Below are 19,613 nucleotides of genomic sequence, written 5' to 3'. Positions count from 1 at the left end.
AGGAAGTACAGCGGTGCCTTTCAAACAGTTTTTGTGTCAAAGACCTCCAAATTAATGTGTGTTTGGCCGCAGACCACCATCGGAAAATATATTGGGCCAGGGAGGGACCCCCATACAAGATTGGTGTTAAAATGTTTCAAAAATATCCACCACTTTTATTTATATATATATATATATATATATAGTTAGTTTGTAGATTTTCTATTTTCAAATAGCTAATGTATCTAGTAGCCTATATACTGTAAGGTTAAAGTGGTTTTGATGCTATATAGACCTCAAGGACCCATGGGGTCCTTGAGGGAACTTTGAAAACCACAGCTAGGAGCTGGATACTTGGAAAGTGAGCCCTAACCACAAAATTGCAAAAATAGCCGATCTACAATATCACAATGAAGTGAGCTTGAAGATCTTGCTATTTTTGAAAATATTACCAAAATGGGGGACGCCATGTTTATGTGGTTAAACCTGATGCTACCTCTTTATAAGCTCACTCTGATCACATCTCGGACTCCAAAGACTTGGATTTATTTTTTGTCCGTTCAGTTAATCATTAAAAAAAGAAATCATGAAATTTCCAGTTGGCTTTCATTGACACACAGTAAAGTCTTTGCCACATAAAGTGATTTCACCACGTGGTGGGCTGACGTGCCTGTGTTCCTCCCTGCAGGCTAGTGGCTCATCCTATGAGTGGTCTGATGGAACAACATACGACTACAGAGAAGCCACGTCGGGCTCCCATGGTGAGCATGGTGTCTGTGTGTACATCACTCCTACTGGAGGTCGCGTCACGACGGAATGCCACGCCTTGGTAGATGGAGCCATATGTTACACCTCCACTGCATCTCAGAGTAAGACGTGTGTGTGTGTGTGTGTGTGTGTGTGTGTGTGTGTGTGTGTGTGTGTGTGTGTGTGTGTGTGTGTGTGTGTGTGTGTGTGTGTGTGTGTGTGTGTGTGTGTGTGTGTGTGTGTGTGTGTGTGTGTGTGTGTGTGTGTGTGTGTGTGTGTGTGTGTGTGTGTGTGTAAAATAATTGTTTTTTTTTTTATCCTCAAACGATTATTCTAATTCATTATTAATAGTTATTCTGACACATCCCTAGTTTGTGTGTAGTCACTAGCCTATTCATATAACACAGTAGGGCTGGGCAATATGACTTTAATCAATATCATGATTATTTCAAACCTTTGCCTCAAATACGATTAATTAACAATTTATATTAAAAAAAAAATAGCAGATCAATGCATCATAATATCAGCATTTTCTGTACGAGTAACGTCACCATTGTACAATGAAGTACATTACACAGATTCATTGATCTAGCCCAGGGCCTCCCAAACTGTGGTGCGTGAACACCCTCTAGGGGTGCGTGACATGAAAAGGGTAATGGCGGTTTTATGGTGTTATTTAACACAAACAGCAAAATACGGTAAACCACTGTTGTAAAGATAGAGCAGGTACGGGAGTATACAGCAGCTGCATGTCTCTCAGTGCAGTGACATTCTGTCAGCTAGGTCAGGAGGTAACAGGGGTGCACGCCACTGCATGTCTCTCAGTGCAGTGACATTCTGTCAGCTAGGTCAGGAGGTAACAGGGGGTGCACGCCACTGTGACATTCTGTCAGCTAGGTCAGGAGGTAACAGGGGGTGCACGCCACTGCATTCTGTCAGCTAGGTCAGGAGGTAACAGGGGGTGCACGCCACTGCATTCTGTCAGCTAGGTCAGGAGGTAACAGGGGGTGCACGCCACTGCATTCTGTCAGCTAGGTCAGGAGGTAACAGGGGGTGCACGCCACTGCATTCTGTCAGCTAGGTCAGGAGGTAACAGGGGGTGCACGCCACTGCATTCTGTCAGCTAGGTCAGGAGGTAACAGGGGGTGCACGCCACTGCATTCTGTCAGCTAGGTCAGGAGGTAACAGGGGGTGCACGCCACTGCATTCTGTCAGCTAGGTCAGGAGGTAACGGGGTGCACGCCACTGCATTCTGTCAGCTAGGTCAGGAGGTAACAGGGGGTGCACGCCACTGCATTCTGTCAGCTAGGTCAGGAGGTAACGGGGTGCACGCCACTGCATTCTGTCAGCTAGGTCAGGAGGTAACAGGGGGTGCACGCCACTGCATTCTGTCAGCTAGGTCAGGAGGTAACAGGGGGTGCACGCCACTGCATTCTGTCAGCTAGGTCAGGAGGTAACGGGGTGCACGCCACTGCACGGCCAAAAACGTTTGGGTACCACTGATCTAGTCGATTAGAAAAACTACATTTGATTTTGTTGTATATAAGAAATACAAAAAACTATAACAAAATGCTTCTTGATTATTTGATTAACCTATATGAGCAAGATTACATTTAGTAATTTACACTCTCGATTTGAGTTATTCCATTACCATTGAATTGATCTTTCTTTTGCTGAACTCTGCAAGGCAAAGACAAAACATTTGTGTTTAGTATTTGACCCATTTCCATGTAAGTTTCATGACGGTAACTCCCATTTGTTTCTGTGAATCAGGGGCGAAGCTGCAGGTAACCCCAGTGTCCAACTCCTGTCCCAGTGCCAATGGTTTATCCCAGTGGGTGCAGTACGAGGACCACTGTTACGCCTTCGACATGAGCTTTTACAACTATACCGTTTACAACATGGAGACAGCCAGGGACATCTGTCAGAGTCTGGGTGAGGCAGTTTGAGCTTTTTGGCCATTAGTCCATCGGGCTTAATCTGTTAATATGAAGCAATTGTTGTCCATCCTTTTCCCTTAACATGACCTGAATGTGTTTTTTATTTACTGTATATGTTTTGACAGATGCTCATCTGCTTACAATAAACACCAAAGAAGAGAACGACTTTGTGTTGAAGTACATGTCAGAAAATCCTCTCATCACTAGGCGCATATGGCTGGGGATAGACCTGGACAAGCAAGGTAAAGTCCAGAAAACAACAAGGATGTCATGCATTGAAGTAATACATGACAGCATCAACCAGCCAATGCGGTATTCCACACCTCATTTAATCATGTAACTCATGACTGAAGAAGTAGCACAGCACCCATTCGGTTGTTGGCCCTTGAGTTTGATGTGATTTTTGTATATATTGCTAAGTCATTTTACGTTAAAAAAAACACTAGAATGAAACTGGGTTTGATTAAAAAAAATCACAATCAGTCGTCTTACAACAATTTCTGAGTAGGTGTGCGAAAGGTGTGTATGTTTAAAACTTTTGTCTGTGTACCAGGGCTTTTAATGTATAATCCTTACAATTGTTTTACCTTATTTTACTCTCAACCTCACTCATCCCTGCTCCGTCCTACCTCTCCCATGACCACAGGTATGCCTATTAATTCGGATCTGTCCTTCTCTAACTGGGAGAGTGGGGAGTCTGTGTCCGGGGGGAAGTTGTCGGAGCCCCCCTGTGCTGTCATGGTGTCTGCAGAAGGAGGCACGTGGTACCGTGTCAGCTGCGAAGGGAGCCACAGCCGTGTGGTCTGCAAAATAGCAGCAAGTGAGTGCGACTTGGCCTGATCAAAATGCTCTGAGTCTACAGATACACTGAAATCCTCAATGTTAGTGTGTCCATTTGGTCACATTTGTAACACTCAGATTTTTAAGTGTACAGGCGCCTCTCTTGGTCCTGGTGCACTCCAGGGGAATTAAGGGTTGACTGCTTTCTGACTGTGTGTGTTTGGTTTTCAGATTCCAGAGCCTCTCCAGTGGCTCTGGGTTTCTTAATACTGGTTGTTCTAGCTCTCCTGACAGCCATCGGCTTCATTATATACAAGAAGAACAGAGCCGGCTACTTCTCCTCTGCTGTTCGCTATAAGAGGACTGAAGATGAAGCTGACACCACCAGTATTATGACAGGAGCTGATGCAGACGATTAATTACCCTCAGGAAACAAATTATGTGCCTGCTCAGTTTATATTTTAATATTTGCAGCAACAGCAAACGAAGCCTGCCTTTAAAAAAACAGTATATACGTATATTTATTTAACTGACAAATTTCTAGAATTGTCTAACACTGCATTCGTCATGAAATAATTGTGATATATTCACAATAGTTATTTTAGATTATTTAAAATGGTAATAGTTGTTTTCACCTCGGTGATTATCCTGTGATTTTAGCAGGAGAGTCTTACAGTTGCATACCTGCCGTTTTTCCGTCTTAAACACCTCAAATCAAACAACTTTCCACACTTCTGGTAGTCTATATCTCACTTACATTTAGTCATTCACTGTGTGTCCATTGTGCCATCTCCATTTTGTGTACAAGACAAACATAATGTATTGTTGAATTGCATTCCAATTACACCTGGCCCTACTTTTGAGGTTGAAATTTCAACAACCAATTAAAAAAACACAGTAGCAAAATCTTTGTCAAGGATGACGGACTACGAATATAAATGCATACATACTTTTCCACAGGAACAAAAAAAAAAATCTGATATTGAATGTGTGTTGCTCTTCAGGGTAGATTTCCACTATTGAGTTGTTAGTTAATATTTACTTATTGCTACTGTAATAGCCAATTAATAGTGTTCAGTTGTCACAGTTTGAAAAATCTGCAATATACAGTATATTTTAGTTTAACCATTTGACTTGAAGACATGTCTGGGACATCGTCTAAGCCTTGGGAGGAATTTGAAGTGAACATGTTGGTAAAGTGTAAGTGTATATATCTAGGTTGTATATGCTGTTTTTATGTAAATCTCTTTACTATGCACTTAACTACTGAGCAAGTATGCACTTTAATATGTGACGGAGCAGCTGTTCCCTTTGAAGCACAATGACGTTTAGAGATGTTTTTCTTTGACGTTTAGAGATGTTTTTCTTTATGGCTTTCCGTCTGTTCTTAGACTGTCAATTTGCACTAGTGCTTTGCTGTGAATACTTTGTAAAGATTTGATTGTATTTTTATATAACAGTCTTGAGTACTGAACCAAAGATACTTTGAATATGTTGAAACGTTGATAGTCTGAGACATTCCTATTGTTTTCACGGACTGGCTCATTGGGCTTGCTAACCCACGCATATTAAGATAAGCCAAATGTTTTATTTCCACGTTTTACATTGGTCTTAAACTGGTCTATCAATTCAAATCAGATAGTTTTAGCTGCCCTCCAATAAAATGACTCATTTTGATGGTCAAAGTGTGTTTAGATTTTGCTTCTTGTTCACATTATAGTATAGACCCTATATAAACTGCATGCCTGCCAGGTTCATTTTCCCAGTGACTGTCCAGAAATCCATTCTTGATTATGAATAGAATACCGAAGTCCTAATGTAAAAACAAAATGTCCCATTCACAATCAGACTAACTTTAAAGAAGGTGCTCTTTATTTTGGAGGACTTTGGCTCTTTCCCCCCCCCATTTTAGTCATGCCAATTCTCCCATGCAGACAGGTGACCCCCATACAGGTTGACCTTTGGGAGACATACATTAACTTAGATTCTAGTTGACCAGGATCCCCCAAGGCTCTAGCACCACTTCTTTCCCCCCCCACCTCTCTACGCCAAACCTCAATAGCCGATCTGAGTTCATATGGTTTTGTGTGGCTTTCGCCTTTATTTTATATTTATGGAGGGACAGACCGTAGGCTGACAGGAAATGGGGAGAAAGATGGGGGGGGGATGACATGCAGTAAAGGCCGTCGGGATCGGGAGTCGAACCCGCGGCACACTGCCAGACTGGATTACCAGCCAAGGTGCCTGAACCGCTGAGCCACGGCCCAGGCCCTGAGTTCATCTTTCACTGGGTCATTTTGCCGAATGTTCAACCCAAAATGGGGACAATTAGGAGTCAACTAAGTTTAAATAGCCACTAGGGGACTGAAGATAGTGTTGCAAAGTGATAGTCTAATTTTACCACATTTCTGAAAATACAATCAAGTTTCAATAATTTGATTGGACTGCAATGAAGAAAGCTTGATTGCGCCAAGTATTACATATTTCTCATTTGCATATAGTCTGTGTGCAAGTAGCTGGGACCACCTACATATCTGAATGACCATAGTCTGTGTGCAAGTAGCTGGGACCACCTACATATCTGAATGACCATAGACCATAGTCTGTGTGCAAGTAGCTGGGACCACCTACATATCTGAAGGGTCCAATGTTTCCAGCTACTGTATATCGATTCTTGACTTAAGCACCCCAGTAAGTTATCTCTGCACAGCAATGCAATGCATCCTGGTGGCAGCGGTGGCCGAACGGATTGCGGAGCGGTCTTGATACCGGAAGGTCGCCAGTTCGAATCAGCGGTCCAACACGTTAAAATTACCACCGCTGAAGTGCCCTTGAACAAGGCATTGAACCACTACGATGAAATGTTCTATGAGCAGGGCCTGGCTGGAAACAAGTTCTTGAGCTTAGCCCAGATACCCTGGGTAAATATAGTAATCATTTCATTTCCTCAGACAAATGATAGTTCCTCTTACTCTGAAATTAGACCACCATATTACACATAAAATCTAATCTTTATTGCAATAATAAAATATTTAACTCAGAGCATTACAAAGCACACACAAATGTCAGATAAATACAATGGTGAAAACCAAAATATTTTTCAATCGATTCATGGGAATGCACGATGCAGATGCCCAGGTATGCCCATGAACGCCACCAATAAGGAAGTCACATTTCCACAGGCCATCAATGCACTGGCCTTTTAAGTTTCACCTGTTGCCACTGACTTGAGTTACATGAGTAAAGCATGTGCATAAACAAGGTAGTTTAAAGGCATAATGCAGTCTGCCACCATCAATCCCTCTGTCCAACCATTTCCTGAAGCCACACAATATGACTCTCCCAGTCATATTAATCATCTTCAAGGTCATCATCCAAGTCAGAAAAGTCAATCGATGGCCTGTTGTCCACTACTACCTCATCATCATCATCCGATTCTCCAGGTAATCCTGCAAAGGAGAGGAATATGTCAAACAAAAACCTACAGTCCGACTCCTACATGCAAATACATTTTAATTTGAAATACAGTCAAACACTCAAGGAAAGCCATTTAAAATAGTAAGTGAACTTGCATAGTTAAAGAACATAAGAACTCCAGGTGAATAAGTGATGATATAATTAAAAATCTAACACATACAGTATCCTGCAGTGTGGAGTCTACAAGGTTTGGCCACGATATTTCACAACAACAAAAGCTTGTATATTTGCTGCTGGTAACAGTACTGTTCTTATTTTTACAAGATATTTGTAACATATTAACTAAAAAATAAATTCATGAAGGCAATCCTAATGATCCTTTGTGTAGTTTGAAAGGGAGAAAAATGGTTGGAGGCCAAAATGCTGGTGGCATTACATTTAAGTAATGCACTTGTATGCTTTCAACCAAAAAAGGATTGCGACATACTTTCAACGTGGATGTCCAGGTATTCATCAAGACTCGCCAAGAGGGGGGACAGCTGGGCGAGAGGGGGGAAAATATTTTCAAAGATATGAAATTCTACCACATTTTATCCTTTACATTCATGTTAAAATAATCTTTGCTTCAATGTGCCGTAGAGAGCAGAATTTGGTGTGGAAGTGGCAGTTTTGGCATTCAATTTAATTATGAGTCACCTGTTAACATTCTCATACTGAATAATGATTCAAGCAGTCAGTTGGATAAATTATTAGTCAGTTGGATATTACATTCGATTTATTAAATGCTGCGATTTGGTGCGTACATAATGGCTCTGCTTCAAACATAAGTGTTAACATTAAATGATAAAGGAAAATAATTGTATAGGCCTAGTCTATATTGTGAAAATGTTAAAGTACTCAGGAATAAATTCTGCAGTGCATCACAACTGTACAATAATAATAATGGATTGCATTTTTAATAGCGGTTTTCTATGCACTACATGCTTACTCAAAGCGCTTTACAACGGTCCATTCATTCATACATTGGGAGGTGAAGCGGCGAGCAGTCAACGCCAGCGTCCTCGCCTCCCACATTCACACACGAGGCAAGGTGGGGTTCAGTGTCTTGCCCAACGACACTTCGACATGTGGACAGGAGGAGCCGGGATTCGAACCGCCGACCCACAGGTCATTGGACGACCTGCTCTACCTCCTGAGCCACAGCCGCCCCCAAGACAAGTGTTCAGCCTATAATATACAAAAGTAAGGTTTTTACGTAGAAGCTCCAAGACAGGGCACTTGAAACTTTGTGTAGGCTTCACATGGCAACAGTGAGCATGAGCTTGTAGATCTGCCATTTTCAATTGTGGCCTTGTAGATTGGGTTAAATAAACACTGAAGATTTTACTGCAGAGTAAACTGAGAATGTGCCAGATGTCTGCTTTCAAAATACTAGGTGCATTCTTTATGACTTGTTGATCTCAGTCTTTATCTCCAGCACAGTTGGCCTTTATCTCCAGTAGCGTTAGCCTAGTAATGTTGCATGCAGTTCAATGAGACTTTACTCCCAGAAAACAAAAACGGCTATAATCGATTATGTAATGTCACTGCATCGATGCAGAATAGTCTGCATCGCGATGCATCTTACTCAATTTCCACAACTCTGGTACATTAGTCTATACAACAATGTGGAGACAATGAATGGCCGGGTTTCCCGAACAGATGCTACTCCAGTAAGAAGGCTGCCTTTAGTTACAGGCCTTTCCCGAACGCCCACGTAACTGCCTCTCTCAACACATCGCTAAGCAGTAGCTTAACCGGTTGGAGCTGTCCTATCAATCGATGCCTGACTAACCGATTATTCCGCCCAACATCCTTATAAGTACATGCTCGCTGCAACAAGTGGGATTGTACTCGGCCCATCAATAAAACAATGCTGAAAATTAACAAGCTTTAAGCGCTGTTGGTGCACAATACTTTCTATATCAATGTTGGCTAGAATATGAAGATAGACAGTGGTGTACTGTGGATCTTTTGGAATGCAAGGTCAGGTGCACACTGCACACACACTCATGCATATACACTTGCACATGAGCGAAATAACCCATTTAATATGTAGTGTTATTTAACACATTGACGAGTATTCTCATCAATTCAAATCCAACCGTTGTCTGCCATTGACAAGTATACGGTTTTATATTGATTAAGTTAGGTCCTGGTCGTATGCTACATTATGATTAGCACTGGGTTGCTATCCGATCGAGTAAACAGGCAATGACCCGGGAAACAAAACAAACTTCAGTTGTTTTTGCATTTCAAAACAAAAAGTACAGTAGCCTGTTAATATAATTATACACACACATACCATACACGTGTGTGTGTGTGTGTGTGTGTGTGTGTGTGTGTGTGTGTGTGTGTGTGTACGTACAGTAGAATGTGCCGTATGGGTTCTCACTCCGGCTTCATCCGAGAACCTCTGTTCATAGAGATGCAGAAGCACCACCAGGTAGAGACCGCTGCGGATAAATTCATACTCCGACTGAGGAAGGAGAACAGTCAAGGTTACATCACACCACCCTCTACACTGCAGGCTGTCTGTGGGACCATATTCATATCCATGCATGTTGCTACAAAGATATAAATGCAGCTGTCAGGCAGAAATGTTGTCCAAAACGGACATTGCGCCAGTCAGATCGACGGTGCGGCGTAGATATGCGAGGGTCGCGTACTTTTGTATGCCGCTGTAGTATGAAGTAGGGCATTAATCCATTTAGGCCTGACGTCGAAATTTAAAAAATCATGACAATTTTCTCAAAAACCTCATGTTTCTGTATCAGTGGTGCTCAATATTTCATGTCAAGGACCCCAAATAATAAGTAATTGGCCACCGACCCCCATCTGAAAATATGTTGTTCCAGGAACCTTCCAGAAGCAAAGATTTGAGTTAAAAATGTTCGCTGTGAAAATAATAATATTATATATATATTATTATTTTATTTTTTTCGCCACATTTTCACGATTTTTTTAAAATAGCAGACCTACAAGCTCGTAGCGCTGTAGATCAGCTATTTTTCAATAGCTAAAGCATAACATAATGCTTAAAACACCAAAAGGGGTTCCCGCCCTTAATTAAAAAAAAGAAAACAAGGTTTCTGCCAGGCAGCGGCAATGCGTTTGATATTTATGAACACTTCCATTTGATTAAACAAAACATTCAGTACAACTTGGGCAACAGGAAAAAAGGATGCTCACCTGCTCGTGCACCCTGTGCAATTCATGAATGTTGAAATTCTCTATGTTTAGATGTAGCTTCTCCTTGCAGAGTTCACATGTTGTGAGTGCCTCAAGACCTGCACCTGAAGAGTTCAAAGAAACATACTGTATAATATGTACAATAAATGACAGTGTAATGCAGTCTGGAGACTCTTGACCAGAGCTAGGACAGCACTAACTCAGTGTAATGCAGTGTGGACAACAGTAATGCAGTGTGAAGCAGCACTTGGACAGCACTAATGCAGTATAATGCAGTGTAGCGCAACACTGGACAGCACTAAAATGCAGTAGAATGCAGTGTGGAGTAGCACTGGGACAGCGCAATGCAGTTTGTACTAGTGCGCAGGGCAGCGAGACCAGCTCGTGGTTATTAGCCATATGATTGCAGCATCCAGCGTTGAGACAGGATAATGAGCATCTAATATCCCAATTGCTTCCAAAGCCCTCTTCGGAAAAATGAATTTTGCCGTGATGTAACAAAAGCCAGCATGCAGCATTCTGCCTACCTGAACTGATTTTGGAGTGGAGCCACGTCTTGATGCATTCCTGGTGGACGTACTGCAGGCTACCTGTGCATCGGCAAGGCTCAATCAGTGGGTTGGAGGCCGAATTCTCCCCCATCTGGCAGATACGACAGAGATCACCTTCATCCTCGTCAGATTCCTCCAGCAGCAGCCTACAGCAGGAACAAGTGGTTAAATAACCTAGAAAGAAACCTTGGGACTAGAAATTATTAGATGTGCATGAAACGGGGTGTAGAAAACAGAATGTCAGACCTCTCCTGGATCTTGCGGAGCCTCTCGGGATCTCTGGAAGACACAGGCTTGTCCTCCCGCGCCTCAGCTTGGCTCCTGTCCACTGCAGCAAATGCATTGTCATACACAGTGACTGTGGGGGTTGCAGAGCTTACATACCCATGATCCCTGAAGGTAGTACGCATTGACTGCATGTAAACCCTGTTGGAACCAGCAAGACTAGCAACCGTCACTCCAGATGCTCCGCCCGCTTCCTCATCCTCTTTTTCTTCCTCATCCTCCTCGTCGTCCTCATCCTCGCTTGGTGCTTTATGCTCGGGGACCTCCCACCTTCTGCGTGTATGCTGACTACCAGCTGAAGCCTCTTTTATACCGTCACTGGTTCCTTCGCTCGGCGGTGGGGGGGGTGGAGGAGCAGAGCGATTACGGAGGTAGGAGGAGAACCAGGTAGCGTGTCCTCCGCTGTCTCCATCCGAGCGAGGTGTATCGAAGAAGCGTCTGCGTAACCTGTGCGATGTCAAGTGTTGGGGAGTGTCGGACTCCGGCGTTGCAACGTCAGCAGGCGTATTGGGTGCGTCGAAGAAACGTCGGCGTAGCCTATATGAGGCCAGGTGCTGGGCCGCATCAGGCTCCGGTGTCGCCACATTGGGCGTTCTGGCCGGAGCCTCCACCCCCGCCGTCGGGCCAGCATCCGACGAGTCGAAGGAGCGAGAGCTAGAGGACCCGCTGGATGACCCGCCAGACGAGTCTTGGCTGGAGCGCCGGGAAAAGATACGAGACAGGAGGGAGCGGCGGCCCTCTGGCTCCGCACCTACAGGGGCCAGCCTCTGTGAGGATGGGGCAGCAGTGGTCTGGGGCTTCGAGGGGCTGGGGTCTCGTTTGGCCAGGGGAGGTGTACACCAGGAGCTACGAGAAGAGGAGGGTGACCTCACTGACCTGGCCACGATGGGGGAGACTGGCTTTCTAGTCTGCTCCTGGGATGAGCGGAGGCTGGAGGAGGTGGTGGAGGAGGAGCGCAGGCTGGAGGAGGTGGTGGTGGTGTAGGAGGAGGGGGTGGAGGTGTAGGAGGAGGGGGTGTGGGCGGTGGTTCTGGCACTGTGGTCAAGTGACGGGAAGTAACGCGGACGGTAGCTTTCTCTGGCCGTGGAGGTTGAAGAGGAGTAGATGGGCTCTTTGGGCCGCGCACCCTGAGCGTAACTGGAGGTCAGCCTGTCGGGCTCATCTGGAACGAGGGGAAGAGAACAGTGCAGCGTCAAATGACCATGAATGTGTTGACTGCGCATGCTTCTAAAGTATAAAACGGCTAAAGTTAGCATTAGCATATTTCCCTACACAGAGAGGTCAATCCAGTGGTCCTACGCCTGCTCTCTCCCAGACTGGACAGATGGGAACTATATCTGGTCTCTTCCGGCTCTCTCAAATGACGGTTTAGAACGTCTCTCCTCGTCAAAAGCGGCTTTGAGGATGGGCTGGAGTAAGACGTTGAAGATGGGGAGAGGGTTGAGCTATACGAGCGCCACGAACTTTGTTTTTCACCTGGAAGTTTATAAGAGAAAATTGATCAACAGTTGAGCATCTTTGACATACAAAAAAAAAACTCCCTTCATGTAATTAAAAATGAAAGGGAATAGGCTTGCTTTACATTATCGCCAATGTAGCTAGTTATAGGAGTGACATGAAGGGAAAATAAAATCACACCCGTGTGAACCGAGTGGTGTAAGGTCTTATATAGACTGATCAGCTGTGGTCTGACGTAATGTCTGACGTAATGAAATCACACCCCTGTGAACTGGGTGACCATAGCAACCATGCTCATTTTTTGGTACGAACAGACAGACAGACAAACTAACAAAGCCAGTTGTAGGAGTGGTTTACACCACTCAAAAAGCAAATCACACCTGTGTGAAGTGAAGGACAATCCTATCATCGTACATCATCATGATGTAAAATAGGCACTATGACGTAAAATTGTCCATTCATGGTCAATGGGAATTTAATGTTTGTGTAGGACAAAGTTTGTGCACATACACCAAAAGCTAGACATAGGAGGGACTAGCGCCCCTCAAAAAACCAATCAGTTCTACCGTACCTGTGCCGATATTGGAGTAGGTGGGTGCCGTTACCGAGTTAGAGCTTGTCCTGGTGTCTCGACTGGTGTAGGACAGTTTGGCACGTTTAAAGTCTCCATCGTCATTCGCTTTTAGCAGCCCTGAGTATATCCCCGTTCTCCTCTCAGAATCAGTCTTTTTAGAGAGAGAGAGAGAGAGAGAGAGAGAGAGAGAGAGAGAGAGAGAGAGAGAGAGAGAGAGAGAATTATTTTTTTAAAGCCACAATCATAGAGAATGTGGAAGAGAGCACAGGCAGCGTGGAATGGATGGAGGAAAGTGTCATGAGTGATTTGTGCCAGAACGGTACCAGAGGGGGTGAGATGGCAGCCACGCTGTACAGCCGGGAAACGGTGGCACTGACCAAAAGACAGGAGGCGGAGCTGGAGGTAGCAGAATTGAGGATGCTACGATTCTCATTAGGAGTGACAATGACCGACGGGTTCAGAAATGACTACATTAGAGGATCAGCCCAGGTTAGAGGGTTTGGGGATAACACAAGAGAGGTGAGGTTGAGATGGTTTGGACATGTGCAGAGGAGAGCAACATTGGGAGAAGGATGCTGCCAGGCAAGAGTAGAAGAGGAAGGCTAAACTGAGGTTTATGGATTCGGTGAGAGAGAACATGGAAGGAGTGTGACCGAGGAAGACGCAGAGAACAGAAGCAGATGGAAACAGATGATCCGTTGTGGCGACCACGATGGGACTTAGCCGAAAGAAGCCTACAGTTACAGTTACATTTTCAGTTACATGGAAACATTTTACTGGTCATTTTTAAAGAGATGTCTATGTTCAAAAAGAGGGCTTCCTTTGTCTTATAATATACAAATAACATTCTAAGCACCTGTTTAGTCCTGCTGCTGGCAGGGGATTCAGCCCACAACCAGTCACGCGATGAATTCAAAGTAGGAAGCGGCTCCAACCAGGGTGGACTCTCTTCGATCAGGTTACGGAAACGCTAGAGCGGAGAGAGTTGACGTTTTCTGTGTGTGTGTGTAAGTCATATTAAAGTCTACATTGACCTATATGAAATAAAGAATAGAAATGCCCAAATCAGCCCTAAGACTTCTCACTCGCCGGTGTTTGTATAGAGCACCGAAGTCCTGACATCACTGTCAGTAGAGGGCACCAGTCCACAGGTTTGTGTACTTTTTATTTGCATTGAAATCCCCATAGGGGGATTTTAGATCTCTTCATATAAGAACTGCGTTTGAAAAATAAACCGATCATCACGGCCATTTCACTATGGATATGAAGCATCGACCTGAAGGTGGAAATGTACAAATATACCCAAAGAGTAACACAATAAGCACTAGAAACGAGTCAAACAACCCAGAGACTACATTTCCGGGTAGGCGGGGTGGCTGCAGCTGCCCAGCTGAGCTTACGTCAACGAGGAATCTCAGGAACACAATGTGTTGACAGCTGGGCGTGACGTATATTAGCAGCGACATTGCCTTCAGTTTCAAGGCTTTTGCGGCCAAATTAATTCCATTTTCTCCAGAAACTGGCTGTATCAAATATGAATGGACATCATTAACAACACACAGCCACCCCCCTGACAGAAAGGCCGGGATGATCGGTTTATTTTCCAAACAGTTCTTATATGAAGCGACCTAAAATCCTCTATGGGGATTTCAATGCAAAAAATTTAAAAAAGATACATGACCAAGGGACTGGTAGGGTTGTGAGGGGGTACCAAGGGACTGGTTGGGTTGTGAGGGGATACCAAGGGACTGGTTGGGTTGTGAGGGGGTACCAAGGGACTGGTTGGGTTGTGAGGGGATACCAAGGGACTGGTTGGGTTGTGAGGGGGTACCAAGGGACTGGTTGGGTTGTGAGGGGGTACCAAGGGACTGGTTGGGTTGTGAGGGGGTACCAAGGGACTGGTTGGGTTGTGAGGGGGTACCAAGGGACTGGTTGGGTTGTGAGGGGGTACCAAGGGACTGGTTGGGTTGTGAGGGGGTACCAAGGGACTGGTTGGGTTGTGAGGGGGTACCAAGGGACTGGTTGGGTTGTGAGGGGGTACCAAGGGACTGGTTGGGTTGTGAGGGGGGTACCAAGGGATTGGTTGGGTTGTGAGGGGGTACCAAGGGATTGGTTGGGTTGTGAGGGGGTACCAAGGGATTGGTTGGGTTGTGAGGGGTACCAAAGGACTGGTAGGGCTGTTGTGAGATGGTACGAAGTGTCTGGGTAGGGGTTGTGATGAGATTGCACCTGCTGAAGAACGCAGGTGCAGGGAAGAATGCAGGGAACAAGCTATATGCAGCAGCAACAGTGAACATCCTCCCCTGCCCGTAAATGTGGCCAGGTTGTGTTCGTTGGAACACCCAGCCATGCTGGAGGCACTGCCCCAGAAATAGAAAACAATTTAGCATCAAATTAACATTTCCATTAGGCCTACAGCATTAGCAAACTAGTGTATCCTCAAATACACTAGCAAACGTGATAATCCTCAATGAGTTCAGTTTCCAAATGTCAAACCATTTTAACCGTACACCGTAAATACGGTCTACAAAAGTCAATATCAGTGATAAATAAAGTCACGGCATCAGAGCAATCACTTGTCAACCCAGCCTGGACTATTCTGGAAAGTGCAGGATGACCAGCAAACACTTAAGCCCGATTTATACTTTGTCGTACAGTGGTGTCACGTGTTGAAAATAGCAGATCTACAAGCTTATAACACGTTGCAATGCAATACGTTGAGAGTTGTACATGTGCTGTTTTCGCAAGCAAGCAACACAGACACCAACAAATTTTAAAATCAGGCTTCAGGCCAAGCTAGTAACTCTATCTTATATGAGAGCCCTTGACAAGCAGTGGAGCTGAAACGCACATGCTGTCAGGCCAGGAATCTGGGCTGACCTATTAAAAGACACACTAAAGTGACTGCTACTCCTGTTGGGACACCACAGATCAAGTATTTAGCTGCAGTACTCCAGGCCCAGGGTGAAGTTACTAGAAGAATGTGCTCTCTCTGTGGTAGCTTCTCAAACACTGATGGCTGCTGACATGCTTACAAAACATGGGACTACTGTCTAGCCTAATTGATGCATGTCTATTATTTATCATTAACAATTTTCATCTACAATAGCCACATCTATGTAGCATATTATTCTAGATAAGATAATAAAGATATGCCTTGATTGATGTCAACATTGCATTATTACAAATTGTTTTGTTTAATTGATTAATTGTTTCATGCTCGACTTAAATACAACACAGTGTAAAACAAACTGGTTAATTACAACCTCCAAGCAGGCGGTCTACATCATCATACATAGTCACACAAACACAGTTATGCTCCGATTTGGTCAATAATTTGTCTCCCTTTGGAATTATGCCTATTGTCATTAGCCTACCTGTTGGCATAGGTCTGGTTTGAATGGTGTGGAGGCCCGGCTAGGGAGGCGGTCACTGGTCAGCACCCTGTCCCTACTACTATATAGCCTAGTGGAGCTCAGTGGAGAAGAGGTGTAGGTTGAAGGGGAGGTGTAAGACGTTCTGGACCTAGACACGGAGAAAGGAAGTCCACGAGGCCTGGAATCCATGACTAATGGTCTGCTGGAAGACAAAGACAACAGACAACCACTAACATTATCACTACAGAACAAAAATGATAAAATTTGAGCAACCACCACCACAGAATAAAACATCAGTCTTGGAATAGAAATCTTGTTGAAGTGCCTCTGTCAGTAACCACAAAAAATACTTCCAAATTCCAAGATATTGGACTGTGAAGAAAGACCGTTGCTGCATTTGTCTGACAAACAGCCAAACCTCTGGATGAGCAGTCGAATGCAGTCTAAACATGGGATTCTGTGCAAACACCGTCTATATGCCCATTGCCCATGCATCAATACTAGTGAGTAATGCATGCCAACCTGTGACTGAAAACCCACATGTATCCCTATTCCCTAGACAGAAAACCCATATGAATCCCTTCATCATAGCAGACTTTAGTCTAGGGCAGTGGTTTTCAATCCTTTTCATGTCAAGGCCCATTATTTGTTCGGCATTTAAGCCACGGACCACCATTTGATGAGATTCTCCCTCGCAGACCCAAAAACTAACAAATATTTTGTTGTTCGATAACCATTTTTCCCACATTTTACGCAAGACTAAGGCTTTGAGTAAATGCTTCAGTTTGATGATCCAGCCAAAGTGAGACAAGGCAAAGTGAGACAAAGACTTTATCAGCATGCTGCCATTTGGTGCTTCTAATTCAACTGCTTTACAACCGTCCTTGGACTGTGAATCTGCTAGCTATACATTAATAAACAGCTAGCAGCAAGCATGGCATTCCACATGATACTTGAAATATACACCAATATACTGCATTGGTGCTTTTCTTTTTCCTTCCCATTTTAAAGTAGTCAATTATGTTTTACCCCTTTTCTCCAATTTAGTTATTGTGCCAATGAATTCCTCCCACTGCTGTGGTACACTACATATATACCAATGAGTGAGGAGCCGCTGTTGGGAGGATGTATGGCCTCCATCATACTCCTCCCATTCAACATTCCCCACCGACAGGTGCCCAGGCCAGGCCCCAGGTTGTAGGAGTACTGCATGTGAACTGACGCCGGTGCCCAGGCCAGGCCCCAGGTTGTAGGAGTACTGTATGTGAACTGACGCCGACAGGTGCCCAGGCCAGGCCCCAGGTTGTAGGAGTACTGCATGTGAACTGACGCCGACAGGTGCCCAGGCCAGGCCCCAGGTTGTAGGAGTACTGCATGTGAACTGACGCCGACAGGTGCCCAGGCCAGGCCCCAGGTTGTAGGAGTACAGTATGTGAACTGACGAAGACCACCCACCACCCAGCTTGCAGCACTGCAGTGGATTTCGAACCCCACTGAGCTTTTTTTAAGTCCAACACATATCAAGCCCAAAGTGATCGGTTTTGTATTTCTACAATAGCTCTGGTCCAAGCTATGGACCAGAGCTATTTCTACACCTTTAATGTACTGTAATAATATTCACACCTTGAGGCAAAATGTACTCTATAGGAGATTGATTTTGCAGGACTTTTCTTATCAGCAGCATTAAAGGTGCTGCATGTGACATTTTTCATTCATGCAAGCCAGCATCCTGCACTGTCAAATTAATAATTGTCTTAATACTGCAGGGTCTTATCCCACCACATTGCCTTCTGTGGGATCCCACCACATTGCCTTCTGTGGGACCCCGGACCACTTATAGAAACAACACAACCAGTGTGTCATGAAGGCCTCTCATATTTTACTCTCTGCCTGATCGAAGCGTCAGTGTCAATAAACATTGTGGATTGCAGTGATTCGGCCTTCTCCAATGTCCATAGCATGAAGTTTCTCCTGCAAACAACTTCATATACATTTTTCCGTTTACTGAAAATAAAAGCCACACGTTTAAAGGCTTCCCATCCTCGCCAGTATATCTGGTTTGATACACACCGCAAAAGCCTTATTTGTCCAACGTGGTCATGTCTGCAAGGTAAGCCAAGTCTATATTAAACTAGCGTACAGTTTGTTAAAGCGGGGCTGAGGATTGACGTTGCTGTCATTTTAGATACATCGAATTGAACGTTTAGCGTGTGTATCGCAGAATGGAAGTAAACGCGATGCCCAAAGTGTATGCTATGCTGTTTAGCTTGCAGGCAGCCTCGCCAGAGCCTAGTTTCACACAACTGAGCTACATGCTATAGAGATTGCCAGCGGTATCCAATATCATAACCAATATCACAAACAGTAACACCACTTCACTACACTGTCTGAAATGGATTGAATCCTCCCAAAATCCTTCCGACAAGGTTTGTTTTCACAGCGCAATACAACGGCTTGGGTTCTCACCTCTGGTTTCACTTTTCTTGTATTCGACATTGACGATATGGCGTCTTTTTGTTGACAGGGAAGTTGTGCTTTAAATAGTACTCCCTGCATCTCGTGACCACGGGCCTCGTGCATGGGCGTGGTTACAAAAATACGTTTTCTCATTGGTAGAGTCCGCATCCCATAGCCTGGAAGAATGGTCACTCGCGTCCTGATTGGCTGGTTGGTTGTTTTTTCAGCTATTTATATAAATTATTAATAACACAGTTTCTGATTTGTGTGAAATCATTGACAGTGATACAGGATTGCATCAACTCAACTCGCTTTCTGAGAGTTTATAAACTTTATCTGCTGAAGAGCTGAGGAGAAGTGTCACCTGTGTGTGTGTGTGTGTGTGTGTGTGTGTGTGTGAGTGTGTGTGCGCGCGTGCGTGTGTCACAGTGTGTGCGTGCGTGCGTGCGTGTGAGTTGGGTTGGGGTGGGACTTTCCAAAGGTCACCAGAAACACCCGGCAGTGGGACTTGGCCACTGCAGAACCGCCGATCCAATCATCCAACCATGCCAATATACAGGGTATGAGCTAATGATACTAATGATCTCTAGTAATCTAGAGATCCCTGGTGAGATCCCAAACCTCTAGCAATCTAAATCTGCAAATTATACTAGTGGCTGATTTTCTTTTTTACAGTACTTGAGTACTTTCCAGAAGTTTCCACCAGTGACCACCACTGTCCACTTGTCCATTGTCTACATCAGTCTAACTAATTATCATCTCAAACATTTCTCTGCACGGTTGTTCCCGCACCCAGTTTCGTTTTCATACTAAACCA

The 19,613-nt window shown here is 44.5% G+C and overlaps 2 protein-coding genes across 4 annotated transcripts in view; one reads left to right on the top strand and one right to left on the bottom strand.

Annotated features, from left to right (window-relative positions):
- ly75 (lymphocyte antigen 75) overlaps positions 1 to 5,131 on the top strand; it is a 30,304-nt gene extending 25,173 nt beyond the window's left edge. Inside the window, exons 31-35 of the mRNA XM_079496616.1 lie at positions 668 to 848; positions 2,500 to 2,661; positions 2,792 to 2,908; positions 3,313 to 3,486; positions 3,678 to 5,131. Of these exons, the coding sequence (XP_079352742.1) occupies positions 668 to 848; positions 2,500 to 2,661; positions 2,792 to 2,908; positions 3,313 to 3,486; positions 3,678 to 3,865 (822 nt within the window). The 3' untranslated portion in view covers positions 3,866 to 5,131. The remainder of the gene's footprint in view (positions 1 to 667; positions 849 to 2,499; positions 2,662 to 2,791; positions 2,909 to 3,312; positions 3,487 to 3,677) is intronic.
- A 1,307-nt stretch (positions 5,132 to 6,438) lies between these two features.
- marchf7 (membrane-associated ring finger (C3HC4) 7) lies at positions 6,439 to 18,944 on the bottom strand. Of its 3 annotated transcripts, none has more exons than XM_079496622.1 (11): positions 18,806 to 18,944; positions 16,340 to 16,541; positions 13,819 to 13,932; positions 12,960 to 13,113; positions 12,203 to 12,406; positions 10,892 to 12,092; positions 10,622 to 10,791; positions 10,095 to 10,198; positions 9,271 to 9,381; positions 7,351 to 7,402; positions 6,439 to 6,895 (listed from the first exon to the last, which is right to left on the bottom strand). In XM_079496622.1, exons 2-11 carry the CDS (start codon positions 16,526 to 16,528, stop codon positions 6,798 to 6,800), a joined length of 2,397 nt encoding a protein of 798 aa, XP_079352748.1. In that variant the 5' UTR covers positions 16,529 to 16,541; positions 18,806 to 18,944; the 3' UTR covers positions 6,439 to 6,797. The 3 variants fall into 3 exon arrangements, with proteins under 3 accessions (XP_079352748.1, XP_079352749.1, XP_079352750.1); XM_079496623.1 differs by having other exon boundaries at positions 16,340 to 16,538; positions 18,806 to 18,903; XM_079496624.1 differs by lacking the exon at positions 13,819 to 13,932.
- Positions 18,945 to 19,613: the final 669 nt, after the last annotated feature.

Source organism: Electrona antarctica, assembly GCF_951216825.1.
Source record: "Electrona antarctica genome assembly, chromosome: 3".
NCBI classification, from domain to species: Eukaryota; Metazoa; Chordata; class Actinopteri; order Myctophiformes; family Myctophidae; genus Electrona; species Electrona antarctica.
This window is presented reverse-complemented; position numbering and strand designations above follow the sequence as displayed.

Excerpts from the sequence above, each read along its gene's own strand:
- marchf7 (XM_079496622.1), bottom strand. The coding sequence starts at position 16,528 with ATGGATTCCAGGCCTCGTGGACTTCCTTTCTCCGTGTCTAGGTCCAGA. Across the intron at positions 10,199-10,621 it reads CCACTCCAAAATCAGTTCAG|GTGCAGGTCTTGAGGCACTC; the intron begins GTAGGCAGAATG and ends TGAACTCTTCAG. Across the intron at positions 6,896-7,350 it reads CCTGGACATCCACGTTGAAA|GATTACCTGGAGAATCGGAT; the intron begins GTATGTCGCAAT and ends TCTCCTTTGCAG.